The sequence below is a fragment of the Taeniopygia guttata genome, chromosome 4, assembly GCF_048771995.1.
Source record: "Taeniopygia guttata chromosome 4, bTaeGut7.mat, whole genome shotgun sequence".
NCBI classification, from domain to species: domain Eukaryota; kingdom Metazoa; phylum Chordata; class Aves; order Passeriformes; family Estrildidae; genus Taeniopygia; species Taeniopygia guttata.
In genome coordinates, this window is record NC_133028.1 from 34,513,007 (window position 1) to 34,530,533 (window position 17,527).

At 38.4% G+C, this 17,527-nt stretch overlaps 1 protein-coding gene across 1 annotated transcript; it reads left to right on the top strand.

The window, feature by feature from the left end:
- Positions 1-2,214: 2,214 nt before the first annotated feature.
- On the top strand, positions 2,215-16,086 carry AGA (aspartylglucosaminidase). Its single transcript, XM_030271309.4, has 9 exons — positions 2,215-2,417; positions 4,283-4,436; positions 5,617-5,729; positions 8,311-8,423; positions 9,183-9,297; positions 11,190-11,265; positions 11,982-12,089; positions 13,918-14,051; positions 14,875-16,086. Exons 1-9 carry the CDS (start codon positions 2,273-2,275, stop codon positions 14,973-14,975), a joined length of 1,059 nt encoding a protein of 352 aa, XP_030127169.4. The 5' UTR covers positions 2,215-2,272; the 3' UTR covers positions 14,976-16,086.
- Positions 16,087-17,527: the final 1,441 nt, after the last annotated feature.

Sequence of the window (17,527 nt, forward strand, 5' to 3'; positions counted from 1 at the left end):
TCATTCACATTTGAATGCCAGTTAGAAAGCGTGCACAGAAATCAAACCAACCAAATTTCTGCATGAGCCTCAAAGCATAATGTTATGCTGTTTCAAGTAATATAAAACATTCTCTCCACAGCTGTGCAGGCTCAGCCTGCAGATGAAACCATCACAGTCAATACTTACTTGAATGACATCCATATTAAAGTAGTTTTCTTTCATAACAGTCCATTTTATCTCACTAAAAGAAAACTGTGTTTGAAAACTATCATTAATGTATCCACTTTATTAATATGTTGGATTATATTTTTATTTTTACTTATTACTAAATTTATTTCCTGAAAATATTTTGTTCTATTTCCCTTCAACTAAGAGGATTTCTCTTCAGCTAATCTGGATCTGTGTTTTTGGCCCATCTCCCTTGACTAACACATTTACACAGAAATACAGAAAGTATTAAATAAGAACAGTAACAGCAGAAATAAATCAGCTAACAGTATTTACCTGACTAAAGGTTTCTCTAGATTACTTGTAGTTTTGCTTTTGGGAAATGGCTGAAACCAAGGCCAGACTATCACTGAAGTCAAACCCAATACTGTATTTCATTATTTTGTGACTTCTGTTACAAAGGAAAATACATTCATTTGTGGTAATCATTTAATTCCAAAGGTTGTAGAACGTTTTGTTACAATAAAAATAACATTGCTTTGGGTTTCTTAAACCAGCTTGGGTGCACTCACAATTTATATATGCCATAAGGTTTTCACACATGAGGTCCAAGTATCCCCTCTTAGCACAAACACAAGACCAACAACATTGCTGCTAAAATGTAATTGAGTTCAGCCCATTATATATTGAAAAGGACCAATGAGGACAAGCTAAAAGAGTATTAAAAAAAAAAAAAAAAAGTTGATTTTATATCAACATAGAAGCAAAAGTCACATTTTTTCATTTTGTTCAGATATAATAGCTGGTTGATGACCAGTGGCTCCTTGTACCTAATCAGCCCTGAACACAAGCCAGGGAATTCTGCTTACAGCAGGTAAGCTTTCAGACCTCTAAACTGTCAGAGTGCTATGGCAATATGTCAAATGGCTTTAAACAATTGCTAATTGTTTATCATGAAAAGCTTGAATGGCAGGGGCAGAATTAAGAAATTACTTGTTGTAAGTTTTATGACTTCTGTAAAGCAAGGCTTTTCACAATTTTTTAAATAAACTATTTGTCTGTAGTAGGTCCCAAAGCAGCCCTTCTTAGGTCTCTGTGCCATACGGCACTTTTGACAAAGAAAGACATCCATGTGCATCCACAGGTAGCACATGAAGATGCTGCAAGTGGATCTCATGAGCTTAGGGGGAGATTGCTCCCACCCGTCAGCCCTGCTGCTGCACAGCCTTCCCACACCACTACAGCTCAGCTCCCACACTCCAGCACCACTGGCAATCTCATGGGCAGGTCAGGGCCCTGCACAAGCAGGCTGGCAGTAACACATATCCAGAGTCAATAGAAAAGCTGTAACAAAAGCAGCATAGCCAGCAGGTTGAGGGAGGTGATTCTGTCCCTCTAGTCTGCCCTGGTGAGATCCCACCTCAAGTAGCACATCCAGCTCTCTGGGATCCCACCACAGGAAGGAGCAACCTGTTGGATCAAGGCCACACCAGGCTGATCAGAAGGATGGAGCACCTCTCTTAGGAGGAAAAGCTGAGATAATTGCAGTTGTTCTGCCTGGAAAGGCTTCAGGGTGACCTAATTGCAGCTTTCCAGTACCTGAAGGGAGCTTACTGGAAAGATGAGGAAGACTATTTAGAAGTGCATGTAGTGACAAGACAAGGGGAAGAGGTTCAAATTTAAAGAGAGTAGGATTAGACTACGTATTAGGAAAGAATTCATACTGTGAGGGTGGTGAGGAACAGACCATTCAGGGAAGGTGTCCATGTCTCATTCCTGGAAGCTCAAGACCAGGCTGGGTGGGTCTCTGAACAGTTTGGTCTACTGGATGGCGTCCTTGCCTATGAAAGGGGGGTTGGAAGTAGGTGATCCCACCCAAACCATTCTATGATTCTATTGTATTTGTGGGCGCGGGCCTCGGCCTTAGCTGAGAGTTTAGCTTTTCCTTGCTACGACACCGTTTCGGTGACTGCAGAGCCTGTGCCTGGCGGCGAGCAGCAGCGCCGGGCCCGCCACGCTCGCAGCGCCCGTGGGCAGCCCGGTCACGGCCGGGCCGTGCGCGCCTGCGCCGTCCGCTCGGAAGGCGGCGGAGCTGAACGGGGCCTGGCCGGGCCGGGCGGCGATGGCGGCGGGACGCGGCAGGGGCTGGCAGGGAGTGGCGGTCGCGGTTTTCTTGCTCGCTGTGCTGACGCCGGCGGGCGCCGCCTCAGCTGCCGCTCTGCCTGTAGTCATCAACACCTGGGCGTTCAGGACGGCCGCAGAGACAGGTGTCCCGGCGGGGGCCTGGGCTGCAGCGGGGCGGGTGCGGCGGTGCCGTGCCGTGCCGTGCCGTGCCGTGCCGCTCGGTGCCATTCGAGAGCGTCCGCTGCTGCGGGGCCGCTGGGCGGACCTGGGTGTTGGTGCTGGCTAAGGAAACACGAGTCTGAGCCGTGGCTGGGCTGAAGGTGGCCCGAAGGAGCGGGCTGTGACCCGGCTGCCAGGCGGCGCTGGCTGCGGAGGGCCCGGGCTCTGCTCGCCGCGCTGCCCCGCCACACCTCGGGCGGGGAGGCGGCGGGAGGTGCCGGGACGGCTTGGAAGGGGTTATCCTTCCTATGGATGGGCCCCGCGCCGGAGCTTGCCTGTCCTCTCTGCTACTGACAGCCTGCAAACAAATGGTTTCACTTTCCACGATGGGAAATAACACTAAAAAACCCGACCAAAATGCACATAAACTAAAGGGGGGAGTTATGAACTGCGGGAAAGCTACATCAAAGACATGCTTTTGTTAATGATGTGGTTTGCACTGTTGTGCAGTGTTATTTAAAGGTTTTGGTTTGGGGTTTTTTGGGGGCTTTTTTTTTTGTGTTTGTTTGTTTGTTTTTTGATTCCTCTAAAGAATTAGGTAGTTGTATTATTACTTTGAACCTCTGTTGTTTTGTGATGTCAGAGCAGGCTTTCCTATACATACATTAGCTGTAAATAGTAATTTTAAAAGACTTGCAGATTATTTTATTACTGCCGAGTTGTAAATAGCCCCTTACTACAGAATGCTTGCTTGTGAAATGAATTACCAATAAAGCCTTGTAATGGTCAGAAGTGAAATACACTTATGAAAATTGCAAGGCCCTTGCTTTGCAGCTTCTGAAAACCTAAGGCTACTCAGGGCAGTAAAGGTAATAGGAATCAGACCATACTCATACTGAAGTTTGTAATAGAGGCAAGCATATGTGGAGTTGGATGCATGGTATTAAGTCTTATATTTTCTCTGGTGCAGGCGACTTCATGTAGTAGTCGTGAAGCATCTGTGACGATTAGGCTGCTCTGGCATATGCTGCCTCCCCTGTGCTGGGTCTGTCAAGTGACAGCACCAGAGCCAGCACAAATAGGAGTATGCAGGACTGTAATTATCAGTGGGAGCAAGCTCGAGCACCTTAGAAGATCTTGCCTGAGGTCCATCCTTGTGAAATCTCGTGTGTGCAATGCCTTCAGGCTCAGTGTATTCAAGTCATGTCGTTTGACAGGTCTGCAGTGTCTTACAAAGCTGCACCATGATCTAGATCCTGAAGAACGGAACACCAAGGGTTGAACAGGAGAATGTGGAGACTTAATTTCTTGTGTATAATTTTCACTTTGTTTTTGTGCTTATGTAGTTATGTGCCTACGATGTAGGTTTATACCTTTTTATTCTGCAGTTAGATACTTAATATTCTCATACAAAGATTTTGAGGGCAGTTTTTTTTTGGCCTTTTCTTTACTTTTTTTGAGTTGGAAGATTTTTTTTTTCCCCTCTTTCTTCTCCCAGAAGGCTTTTAACAAGCGGTGGTAAAGTAATGATTGGTTCTGGACAGAGGAGGGTAATTGATATAGAGAACTTGTGATAATAGTTAATAAGTAATACCTTAGTCAAAAGAAAAACTTGGTTTCTCAGTCAGAAACACTAATCAGATACACAAGGAAAAGAATATTTAGAAAAGTGAATAGTGAATTTAGAAAATATTACCAATTATTTTGGTTATAATTTTACTTCATAATCTGTAATTTATAGTTTACTGCTTTTTATCTACTTATGTAGTGCACCTCAATGATGTCCATTTTTAAGCAGCAGTGGAAGCTCTTTTCCCTAGTGACATTTAATTATTTGTGTTGATTACAGCTTGGAGAGTATTAGAGTCAGGAGGTTCAGAGCTGGATGCGGTCGAGAAAGGCTGCAGTCAGTGTGAGATCGATCAGTGCGATGGGAGCGTGGGATATGGAGGAAGCCCAGATGAAAGTGGAGAAACAACTCTGGATGCAATGATTATGGATGGGTAAGGAAACTGTATGGAGAAAAGAATGATCCCTGCTGTTATAAGTGACTCAGACCCCAAGTGGGAATACATTATATAAGTTTTATTGAGAACAATAAAAAAGTTCACAAGCCAAAAGGAACAGTGCTGGGAGCATGGCCCAACGCTAGAGGCTCATCCACAAAATGGCAGCTCTGTGTTTTATACCCCTGGTGTTCCATCAGCTTGCTGCATATTTATTTTGATTTTACATAGTCTTGCCCCATGTCACTCTCCTGGGTGCCAATACAGTTTCATCAGTGGGTGCCAATACAGTTTCATCACTGTGGTCCTTAGGGCCATCAACTCAGGAGCATGAGTTCTGCTCCTTTTAAGGTCGTGTCTCAAAGGTTTGGCCAGCAATAGTCTGTCCAGTGTAAACTCGCAACCCCCACCACAGTACACAAAACAATCCTTGCAAAAACCAATCTCTCAGCTAGGCCACTGCAACATCAACCTCTCCACAGCATGTATCACTATATCAATATTGACAACATCATAATTTTTAATCAACAATATAATTAATAATATCAATTCATACAACACCCAGTGAAAGCCAACTTCCACTAACTTTTTTCTCACACCTGCCATTTTTAGCATACTTAAGGGTTGTTACAAGGTCTTGGCACTTTGGGGCTGACTATGGGACAAGCTAACTTGTGCGACAAGGAAAAATAACATACCTGATTGTTGAAAGAGTAGGAAATGACTCTTCACTTGTAGTGCATTAATCCAGTTCTAGCTATAGTGGTTGAAACAGATGGTTTGTAGCATTGTTAGCTTTCCCTTTACATTCAGTCCATAAATATTTCACTTTCGGAGCAATTGTTTTCAATAATTTATTTGCTTTTTAAAGCTTTCGTGATTAAAAAGTAATTGCAAATGTGTGGTTCATGTTATGAATTTAGGTAACAAAATAGTTACTCTAGTAAAAATATTACTGTGAATGGAAGTACTGTTTCACCATGCCTGTGAAAGGAAACAATATATGTAGGAAGTCTTTCCCTACTAATATAGTGACATTTGTCTGTGACATAGAACAATTAAAGCATTATGTTAAAGGAGCAAGCTTTTTGATTTAGATGAGAACACATTTTGTCTAGTAAAAAATGTGCAATTATTCTTGTTGTTACAATAAGTTTTAAATATTCCTTGTTTCCAGCAACACTATGGAAGTTGGGGCTGTTGCGGATCTCAGGCGTGTGAAAAATGCAATTGGTGTAGCACGAAAGGTCATTGAATACACTAAGCATACATTACTAGTGGGAGAGTCAGGTAATTATTGCTTTAACTATTTCCAAGTCAAACCCTCATTTTAAAACACTTCATAATAAAATTGCCATGTTTTCATCTTGGTGGAAGAATTCCTTGACAATCAATTCAATCTACTCAAATAGTTCAAAAGTGTATATTCTTTCATTTTGTGTCCATGAAATAGGTTTATTTTTAGACAGAAAAAATAGTTGTATGTTTTTTTTCCATCAGCTTAACTGCAAATATTGATTTGTAATCCCAAGGCTAATATCACTGATATCCAAGTTGCCAAAGATGATTTATTAACACTATAGAAACTGTTAGAATGTAAATGTTGCATTTAAAACCATTAAGTAACTTTTTCTAAGGAATGACAGAATTTATAGACACTGAGTTAAATTCTAATATTTTGGTATATATTGAGTGTGATTAGAGTATTTCGTAGTTTAAAAGTATTAGTGAGTATGAGTGCTTAAATGTGAAAAAAGATCATTAGAGGCTGTACTCCCAGGCACAACAAAAGAGCAATAGCAAGTTGGAGGGTTAGTTGAGCATTTTAAATACAGGCTCCTGTTGCTAGAATAGTACCAGTTTCAAAAAGAGCTGTTCATTCCCCAGAGGAGTGTTGAGTGGTGAACAGGTTTCTTGACTTTTAAGAAACCTGCTCTGAGCCTGTAGCTGCTCCGAAAGAAATACACAGATAAGTGTGGAAAATTACATATAAGCATTAATGGTGATTCAAGTGCTTCGAAATTGATAAGAAAAGATAAAATATTCTTGAAGTAATTAGCATGTGCAAAAGTGCACAAGCAATTTTTTGATGGAGTAAAGTGGAACAATTTTGGGAGGTGAGGATACAATTTGACCGAAGGTCTGAATAGAGAAACCTGTAGATTCTTTTTAATTTAAGGCAATTGACCATGATGATGAGTGACTTTTCTAAAAGAAATTTCACATGTAGTGCAGAGAAAGAAATTGGTCAGGTGTTGAATAGTGGAGGGAGAAGTACTCCTAATACTCATTTGCCCCTCACTGCTGGTTACCATAGTATTTTTAAGTCTTAATTGGGAGAATGAACAGAAAGGATAAGGAAAATGAAGAAACAGAAGGATAAAAGTGTTGATTTAAAATACATCTTCCAGCCTAAAAAGATACCTCTTTGCCTAATGGAGGCATGTGGAGAAGTTTATTATGCTGAATACTTATCGTCAGTGATAGCTTGCTCAGAAGAAAACATATAGCAGTAATGGCAAAAGAAAGATGTGAAAGCTAGAGATTCATCTGAGTAAAAATTTGAGATGGTATTTAATGTTAATGAATTAATGAAAGCAGTGAAGAAATTGAGAAAGACTTTCTTTTGAAGAAATGTATTTTTGTGAAAACTGGAACTTGGATAAGAGAAACTCTGGTTGTCTTTACCAGATTAAGATGAATAAAAATAAAATCTATATGAACCTTCAAACTGGATGTGAGAGAACTAATAGAAATACTTGTATTTTTAAATAGAAATACTTGTATTACAGAAAAGATGGCTAGAACAGTAATATCTTTTCATATAAATGCATGCAATCTCTTCAGGCATTTTTTATTCAAGATGCAAAATTAGGAACTCTGCTTCCTGGAATAGAAACAATGTTTCAAAAACTATGAAAGAATTCCTAACAAACATGCACAAGCACAATTTTATCTTAAAAAAAAATAACAAATAAAAACCCCAAATTCTTCCTCTTTGTTCTATAAGTAGGAAAATATTTATCTAATTGAAGCTGTCAGTTTTCTTTTCCTCTAAGTGCTGATACTTGTGTCAGTTTTTATGAAAAACTTATAAAAGCAGTCCAGAAATAATTGAAGGCTTCTCTTAATTCTTGGATTGGATAAGTTTGTTCAGCTGTGTACTGTAGTGATATTATTATCAAGGATTGATAATATAAATTCAAGCATCTGAACCTAGCAATCATATCTGTTACTGGGTAATATCAAAGGTATCTACAGCTAAAAGATGATAGAAGAGTTGATATTTTTTCTTTTCCCTTTGCCTAATGATAAGTCATTCTTAGAAGTGTAACATTCTTTCCATGCTTGTGTTGGTATTTCTTTTGCTCTCTTGCCACATACTATATTCATTTTCAAAAAAAGGAAGCAGTCACTTCTCAAGCTGCAAGGACGAAGTGGATTGCTTTCTTCAGGTATTAGTTTTAATGGCAAACGTATTGTTATGTTATTTATATTTGATAAAAACTTGCTTTTTAAGGAAAATACACTTATATTTGTAGGACTTATTTATTTCTGTGACGCACACAGGCTAGGCCATTCTTGCTTCACAGTTTTAATTGTGTCCAGTTGATTACCAGAGTTGAATTTGTTTCTCTTTCAATGGGAAAAGTTTTATGTCACTGTCTGTGAAGCGAGAGTTGGCTACTGGAGTACATCACTAATGGCTGATACTGCTGATGCTGCTCCCTGAGGATGTGTTTCTCATCCGCCAAAAGGATGTAGAACTTCTTCATTTCTAAAAAAAACAAAATATGAATACATTATCATAAACCCCATAAAACTGCGAATAAATCAATGTTTCTTTTTTATTTTGTTCTTGCTTTTCAAGCCTCCCTGTTTGCTGTAAGAATGGGGTTTCCATATGAAGATTTAACTACCCAGAAATCCCTTTCACTGTATTCAGAGTGGCTTAATCAAAACTGTCAGCCAAACTACTGGAAGGTACAGTGAAGTGATGGCAGTGAAGGGGGGATTTAGAAAGTCAGTAGTGCTTCTTCCTTTCAGCTTATATTTGAAGAAAAAAAGTTTTGCTTATTAGACAGAAAAAAACTTGGTATTACTAAGCACTTGCTAGACTTGGGAGTGTATGTCTCTAGTTATTATTTCTTAGATCCTGCTGCTTTTGACATTGCTGCAGTAGTGTTTTGGTGTGGGAGTTATTCTTTAGTTCTTAACTAGAACAGGACTTACCAAAATAAACAAAAACAAAGATGTATTTTTGATGCATGTATGAATTTCTGAAAGAAAATCTTACAGTAGTAATTAAGGTCTTTAAATAGTTAGTTGAGAGGCTTTATGCAGACCTGTGAGTACATCAGGTTAGTGTAGATGTCCATTAAACTTGCCTGTTGTGGTGAACTTGGGTTGGTGTTTGAATGTGGCATTTTTTTGCTTTGTGTGTACAGATTTCTACATGTTTGTACACTGGTTTGGGGTCTTTTTTTGACCAGTCAGTTGAGCAAAAGAGAATCTTTAATTTCAACAATGTAACTTTCCCAGGAAAATCTTTTTATTGTATAATACAGAAATTAGTCTTTATTCATTAGCAAAACAATTTGTGGGATCTCAGTACATCTCTGTGGTTTAAGTACTAGGCATCTAATGCCTTTATGGTAGATTATAGGTATTGATTGGAGTGTTTTTTAATTTATGTGTGTTGAATATGCTATATTATTTATGCAAATCACAAACTGATTACAGAACGTGGTGCCAGACTCTTCCAAATCCTGTGGACCATATAAACGGCGTGAAGAAGTAACTTACAGAGAAGAACACACCAGCTCACAGAGAAGTGTTCATAACCATGATACTATTGGTAATAACTTCTGGTAACTCTGATGCTGATGTTTTTGTTTCTCGTTCCTCTAACAATTAAATCATACTTACTTAAAGAAGAGTATTTCATATAGGAATTATTTCCTGTTTATAGTGTTTTCAAGATTTTGTTACTTATGTGTTAGGATGGAGTGCCTAAAAGTAGGATTTGGTTTTGTTTTTTTTCAAGTTCACTGGATGCACAAGCACTTCATTTTTTGCCATTAACTCTTGTTCATTACTCTGCTGCTTTTCCCACAGATACCTTGGCATAATTGTTTGGGCAGCTGTGGATGCTTAGGAAACTGACTAAGTTAAAAATAATTATGTTTGTCTTGATTGTAGTGCCCTGTCAGACCAACTTAAAAGGCATTTCAGTGGTAGAAGAAATGAGTATACTATTAGTCCTGTTGCCAACTAAAAGCAGTGGTTTTATGCTCTTTAAGCTTATGAAATAAAGTATGCTTTCATTTTTCTTCTATTCTGCCTTTTTTCTAAATCAGTAAATTTCTACAGAAACTAACATTAAAACAAGTTAGCAGTAGTAGCCCCAAAAGCTTCTAAGAGTTTACTGATTGAGGATTGTTAATTGCTAAGACTGTAAGTTGATTAATGAGCAGATCAGACAAAGGACTAGAGCAGTTACAGGTTCATGTCTTTCATATCTATACTTTGTAGTCTTGAAACTTGCACTTTTTGGTTTAGTTTGGATTTTTCTCAGTTTAAGAGTAACTTTTTATCTGATGGTCTTTACAATATCAAGAGTTAACAAGTTGTTTCAAGTGTTAATCTTTCTTCTTTGTTTCTAGTTCACCTTGATCAATTGTCTACAGAAGTCAGGTGACTTACCAAATTCCTAAGTTGATAACTAGTTTACTTACTCGGGTAATTTAGTAAGTGCTGGAAAAGTAAGAAATTATGGAGTGTCAGGAGAGAGGAATCTGATAAATACAATTCAAGAACTGATCTATCATTAAGTATTAGTATTTCAATTTCTCCCACCCCATTGTTTTACATATGAAATAATTCTCTGAGTAGCACATTTTGAGAAGAATCTTCATTCAGCATGCATTTAGGACATTGGTAGGAACCTTTTTGCAGAGGCCATTGGGTCTGTGCCTCTGTGATTTTAGCTCCTACTGGTCGGGAAGCTTTTCTATGAGAAGAACATACTGCTTAGTGAGGTCAGAAAAACAGAATTCAGCTCATCAATTTCTGCTTCTTGGCTCTCAGTTTGTACTGAAGTTTTATCCTAGCAGCAATTCATGCCCTCTCCTGCTTTATGGAGGTAAATTTTTGCTCTGTGGAGAAGAACTGATTCCAAATCTGATTCCAAGTGACAGGCTAAACTTCTTTAGTATGAGGCAGTGGCTTTTTACCAGCACAAAATTAGCAAGGGTTGTCCATACATTTGGTTGTCCATCGTTTAGTTCTAGTTACTTGGTAGGCGATATGTCATCTTCTGCCAAATTTAAACTCATGCTTCTGGTTTGTTTTTTTTTAATTGCCTTCAAGTACCATTTATAATTTATAAACTTGTTGCTCTGATGGTATTGGTGCTTGATGTGGTGACACCAGGTGTTTGTTCTCTACTAGTTAACAAAGATGTGTATCAGGAGGCAGTAGCTACTTAGGCAGCAGTAACATATGGCTCTGAACAGTGTGGCACTCAACTGTTTGACATTCCTTTTTGAGCTCTTGTAATAGACCATAAAAATTTTCAAATATCTTTTAAAAAGTACTTGTTTCTTAAAGAGTACAACTCTTGTATTTCAGGATATCAGTAATTTGAATAGTCTGGCATTTGTGGTTCTGTTTGATAAGGGTAGTGTCAACTAAATAAATATGCTAGTAGTGTTCCTGAATATGTTTTGTCCCTGTTGAAAATCTTAGGTATGGTTGTAATTGGTGTGAGTGGAACCGTTGCTTCTGGGACATCTACTAATGGTGCAATCCACAAACTTCCAGGGTTAGTATCTCTGATTTTGCAAAAAAGCTTTTTTCCCCACCTTATTTCCTATGTTAAACTTGTCATTGGGGCTTAAAATGTTAACCTGTAGATCACAAAATGGCTTTGCTTTTTTTTTGTGCACTTGTCTTAAATCATGATACTGAGAAACTGATTCAGGTGCAAAACTACATGTTGCATTTGAGGGAATGCTTGTTTTTCAACTTGCTTAATTCACCATAGACACAAACAACTGGCACAGTTGTGAGACGACTTGTAAGGCAAGGCACCAGGGACAAATAAGCATTTTGGAGATGCACACAGTCTCCTAAGAAATGTACATAAAATCAGAGCCTCGGGCTTGTGTTTTGTCTTTTAGATACTTTTTCTACACAGTTAGGATTATTGTCTGTCAACCAAGTCAGACAACTTCTGGATTTACAACAAGTTATTGAACATATTAATGTCCCCAGCTGCTTACTGTTGCCCACAGGCTAAAGCTCACTGGCTTAACTATAGTCAGTATAAAAACAGACAGTTATGCATTGGTCGTGGATTAAGCCTCAGGTCAGTCAGGTTATCACAGATCATTTTTACAGGTAGTTTTAAAACAAGACTTTTGACTGCAGTGGATTGACCTCTTTACCTGGTCTGTTCTCCTGTGGGTTTAATGCTAAGTCAGCTGGAGGCAGTAAGGCTGACAAAGTTTGGTTTTTATTTTCCATTGTTCACTACAGACGTGTGGGAGATTCTCCGATAGCTGGAGCAGGATCTTACGCAGATAGTACAGCCGGAGGAGCTGCAGCCACTGGGGATGGTGACATCATGATGCGCTTCTTACCCAGGTTTGTCCTTAGGGCAGACTTTGCTAGATTTCTGCAGCAAAATGTGGACTCAGCAAATGAAGAAATTGATTAAAAATTTGAACTACTTAGTGGCTGCTGAAGTGGGAGTAAAGGAAGGAGTGGAAGGGGAAAAGATAGTAGCAGAACCAAGTTACCCTTATTATCGTATTACCTGTCTTAAAAGAAGAGACTTAAATATCTTGATGACAGATTCCTTAATACTTCCAAGCTGTGAGCAAACAGGCAGCAGGTAATATTTCCAACCTGTATGCTTTTTAGCAGAACTGATTAGCTTTCTTCTCCAAAGCATTTTGTTGTGTGGGAAAGTATCATAAATTGTAGAAAGAATGAGCTATGGGTCTCAGCTCACTCAGGAGGTATCGCTGCAGCAGTTCTTTGTAATTGCATCTAATTTGAAACTGAAAGAGGTGTTTTAGTGTTGTCACAGTGGTTTCATAAACTGTGTAAGAAATGGCTCTCTTCGTGAGCATCCTCGTGGGTTGGACTCAGCTGGAATCAATTATGGAAGTCCATGCTGAACATAATGGGCACTGATGCTTGAAGGATAATACAGAAGTGGCCTTCATAATTGCTCAGGCAACTTTTCTGAAACTCTGGCAGCCAAGAAATGCTAGCTGTTGCATATTTACAGATGTTGTCAGTGAATTTCAAGCTGTTCTGAGTCGATCTTTCAAATGCAAGGCAGTTGACAATTTACTGAATTATCTGTCTTTTCATATAAGATACCAAGATGAGTAGTGAGTTGTTCTCCACTATAAGTTTAGTCAGTAAAAGCTTAAATTGCACTTAACCAGCCTGAAATGTTTGCCTGTAATGCCTAAAACATTTAATGTTGGTACCAGTGGGTTAATCATCAGACTAGGTGATTAATTACTGGTTCCTTATAGATAAAGATTTTTACTAATTCCATGCTATTTAGCTATTCCCACATGAAAACAAAGTCAAGAATTGACTTCCAGAAGTGAAGGAAGTGTCAAATAAAGGGCAAAATTGTGAATAATTTCCGTATGCCTTTGTTATGGTGGTGACTTCTTGTTGAGTTTTTGATTAGTGAAGAATGAAATACAGCTTTATTTTCAGATAGTTATCTTTAGATAACTTGAACCTATTTGATTTTTAGAACAAATCAAAGATGATAGGGAGTCTCGAAATGCAAGAGTTTTTCTTTTCTGTGGTACTTTGATAACATCTGTAATTAATGCAATCTGTAGATGTCTTAGTGTAACAAGTTTGTCTTGGTATATGCGTCTTTCATCAAAGCAATAAAATGTTGTTTGCTTGTAAGTTATGTCATGAGTTATTTAATCTTAAGGTTCTGAAAGAAAACGGCAACATAAATAATTTTTTACCTCAGGACATTTTGGAAATGCAACTGGTTCATCTCAGGCAATTTCTTTCAATATAAAGGAAATTGATTTTGATTACTCTTAGAATAAGAGGTTTTTTTAAATCACTTTGCAAAAAGTTTGAAAGTAGAAGCCACTAAGTCTTCTAAGCCACTGCTCCCTGCAGTTCTTTAACTGATCTTTTGCTTAGCCTCTTCTATTGCAAATGATCAGAGTTCTGTCTTGGTTTGGCCTGCCATAGAATGATCCATGGTATAGATGTCATGTTGTAGTCCCTTTTAGTCTTGTTTTTAATTGCTTTTTGTGTACAATTTGAGTAATAATTGCCAATATGAAGTTGGTAAAAAAATTTATCAAGTGTTTCCATTATTCAAAGAAACCAGGGTCTCTTCTGTGGTATTTTAAATTATATAACCTAAATATGACTAATTTTCTGGGAATGTGGTTTGGTTTTTTTTTAGTTATCAAGCTGTGGAATATATGAGGATGGGAACAGACCCAACAGTAGCCTGTCAAAAAGTTATTTCCAGAATCCAGAAGTACGCTCCAAAGTTCTTTGGTGCTATCATTTGTGCTAATACAACTGGAAGTTATGGTATGTATTTTGTTTTGCAGACAAAGTTGCTTGACTCTAACTAGGTCAGAGATGTACAAAACTGAACATAGATTTTAAAGAAGTCTTTAATTATTCTTTGGAGAGTGCAGCAGTACTGGCCATTCACAGTATGGAATGCTGGGTAGCAGGGCAGCTGTGTCCTATTGCAGACTGGAGATAATTTAATTTTGCATCTTGATGTCTTAGACTTTCACAAAATTTATGGAAGTCTTAGCAAAACCCAAAAATATTTACAACCTTCATTTGTTTTCCTGGACTGTATATGATTAATTTGAAGGTTTTAAAAAAAGACTGCTTTGCCTTCCCTAGATATGGCATAAGGGAGGGAGAATAGAAATGTTAAGCGTAGCTTCAAAGTGATCTAAGAGTAGTCATTGTGCCAGGCATCTCATTAGTGAACTCTTAGATCAGTAGGAAGTACAATTTGCTAATCAATGTGGATTATTTAGTTAGTCTGCTTTGCTTATTCTTTGATCTCTTACTTCCTGTAGTTCTGTGTTTAAGAGATTAGTATTGAAGGAACTCATTAAATTAATCAGGATTGAAATAGAGAGATTTTCCTGACTTTTGTTAGTGTTTTGAATTGTACTATAAGGGCATTAGTTGGACTACAACAGCCAGTAGTATTGTGTTTTAACTTAAAAATTAAATACTTTCAAGATGTCTTGGGTTAAGCAGATTGTAAAAGAATAATTATACCACTGTATTAGAATTAGTAACTGTATCTTTAGATGATAAAACACAATGACAGAGGCATTAATCCCAAATGTAGTAAATTAGAATATTTTTCTTTTTTTCCTAGGTGCTGCATGTAATAAAATTCCAGGATTCACTCAGTTTCATTTCATGGTTTCAAGCCCTTTGCTAAGTCGACCAACTGAGCAAGTAGTAGACTGCATTTAACTTCTTTTGTCCTATTAGCATCTCAACTTAGAAGAGGACGGTGCTAGGTTCCCCCAGTTATTCTTAAAAATGGTTGTTTCTAGCATTTAATGGCTATTATGGTCTGCTTGTTTTCCTAAGAACTGGGTAGCCGGAAGTGATGAATAGTAGCCATTGAACAGGCCCTTTGCCTTGCCATTTAAAAATATATTTGCCAGACATCTGGAATAAGAGGCTGGAAGTGGAACTATGACTCTACACATAGTTGTAGAGTCATAGTTCCATAAAACTTATGTTGAGAATATTTGGCTTTCTAAAATTTAGTCCATGTTTTCTTTTCTCTTTCTTTTCTCTGAAAAGAAAATTGCATGAAAATGTTGGCATGCAAGGAAAGGGCCTTGAGGAGTAGTGGAGACTATTTCAAAGATTTAATGAAGAGATAAGAAGTCCTTATGGACCATTCTAACTTTTTCTACAACAGCTGAGAATACATTTGAATGAAGATTACATGCAAGCATCCCTGGTAGTACAAACCTTCAAAAAATTTTGGTTGACTGACTGGATGTGAAGACAATTGGAAATCATCCTGTCATCTGTTTTTTGTAGTGAAAATTAAGTTATGAACTATGGTGAAGGAAATCACTTGTCAGTAATAGGCTGTGCATTCACCCTGCCCTACAGCACATTAACCTCTGCAGAGGAGCAGTAGAATACCTAGAGTGTGACAGTAACCTACAGCCTTGGGTTTTGTCACTTTCTGTGTCTAGAGACACCAGGATTCATTTATAATGGAACTTTAGCATCATGAGGGTTATTCCACAGGTATTTGAAGATGTGTTTGATCATTCTCTTAAATTATTGGCTTGCTGATCTGATGGAATCTTTGCAAAACTTGAGCTAGGAAATGGCAGAAGGGGAAGTGAGTAAAAAGAGTGTCTTGTAACTTTAATTATCCTCTGTCTACTTTAATTAAATAAAATCATTGGGTAGTAAAATCATTGGGTAATAAAAGCACACATTAATGTATTAGTAAAGTTGTTTAGATGTTTGCGTACTGTGCCTTAGATTAATTGTTGCTTTCTGTTTCAAGTTGGTGTCTTTAAAAGCTGGAAGTAAACCATTCAAACTAGAATGGCTATGCTTAATTACCTCCTATTGAATTTCATCAACAAAGTGATTTACTCACTTCTGTCACTGGATCCTCAGAGCCTGTTTCTGTGGCCTGTGTTCACTGCAGGCCACAGAAAGCTTTTGTCAGAGAACCTCCTAGTGAATACATCTGTAATTGATTTAGATAAGTTTTTTACCTGTGCTACCTACAATCCTTCTTCCATGGCTGCTCTGTCTTCAGATAACTCAGGCAGTCAAGTACAAATAGATTAATAAAATCCTAGTGATTGCTACTTTGAAGATTGTATTATGGATTATGAATGTAGAAGGTTCAGTACTGGGAGCTGAGCAGTAATGTCTCAAATTGCTACAGCTGAATCCTCCAGGATTCATTTCTGAAAGAGGTTTGGGAACATCCATAGCTTGCTTTCTAGAGTGCTTATGTCACTCTGTACTAGCTGGTCTATGCCAGTAAAGGTTATGAGTTCCCTATAACAGTGTATCTTGAAGTCACTGTTACAGTGCTAACTCCTACACAGTCAGCTTATCTGTGCTGGCTGACAGCTGTGTCCAGGGGGCCAAGACAGCAGTGGCATCCTGGCCTGTGTCAGCAATAGTGTGGTCAGGGAGACCAAGGCAGGGATTGTCCCTCTGTGCTCAGCACTGGTGAAACCACACTTTTGAGTCCTGTGTCCTGTTCTGGGCCCCTCACAATACAAGGGACATTGAGGGGCTGGAGTGAGTCCAGAGAAGGGCAATGGGGCTATTGAAGGGTCTAGAGGGTAAATCCTAGGAGTAGGTGAGGGAGTGGGGTTGTTCAGCCTGGAGAAAAGGAGGCTCAGACCTTATTGCTCTATATCTGCCTGAAAGGAGGGTGTAGCAAGGTGGGAAGTAGCCTTTTTATCCAGACTGCCAGTGACAGGACAACAGGAAATGGCCTCAAGCTGTGCCACGGGAAGTTCAGGCTGGATATCAGGAGGCATTTATTCACTGGAAGGGTAGTCAAGCATAGGAATGGGCTGCCCAGGGAGATGGTGAAATCACTGTCTCTGGAAGTATTCCATAAAAGACTGGACATGGCACTTTGTGATATGGATTTGTTGGCATGGTGATGTTTGGTGAAAGGTTGGACTTGGTGATCCTGGAGATCTTTTCCAGCCTTACTGATTCTATTATTCTATGAAAACTACTTGTCTCCGTGAGACAATACATGTGGTTTGATAATATGAGTTGCTTTGTGATGATGAATTAGTTATAAATAAAAAAGTTAGTTTGTGTAAATTATTTTGATATATCATTAACTTGACAATATATTAACTCATAATATTAAGAATGTATCATTCTGATATTGTGGACAGAATTAAGAATTAGAAAAATAATATGCTTGATATTTTGTCTTAAAATATTTCTTTAAAGGTTGATAATGATGTTCTGTTATGCTTAGCAGACACACAAATTCTTTT

Excerpts from the sequence above, each read along its gene's own strand:
- AGA (XM_030271309.4), top strand. The coding sequence starts at position 2,273 with ATGGCGGCGGGACGCGGCAGGGGCTGGCAGGGAGTGGCGGTCGCGGTT. Across the intron at positions 4,437-5,616 it reads GATGCAATGATTATGGATGG|CAACACTATGGAAGTTGGGG; the intron begins GTAAGGAAACTG and ends CCTTGTTTCCAG. Across the intron at positions 12,090-13,917 it reads ATGATGCGCTTCTTACCCAG|TTATCAAGCTGTGGAATATA; the intron begins GTTTGTCCTTAG and ends GTTTTTTTTTAG.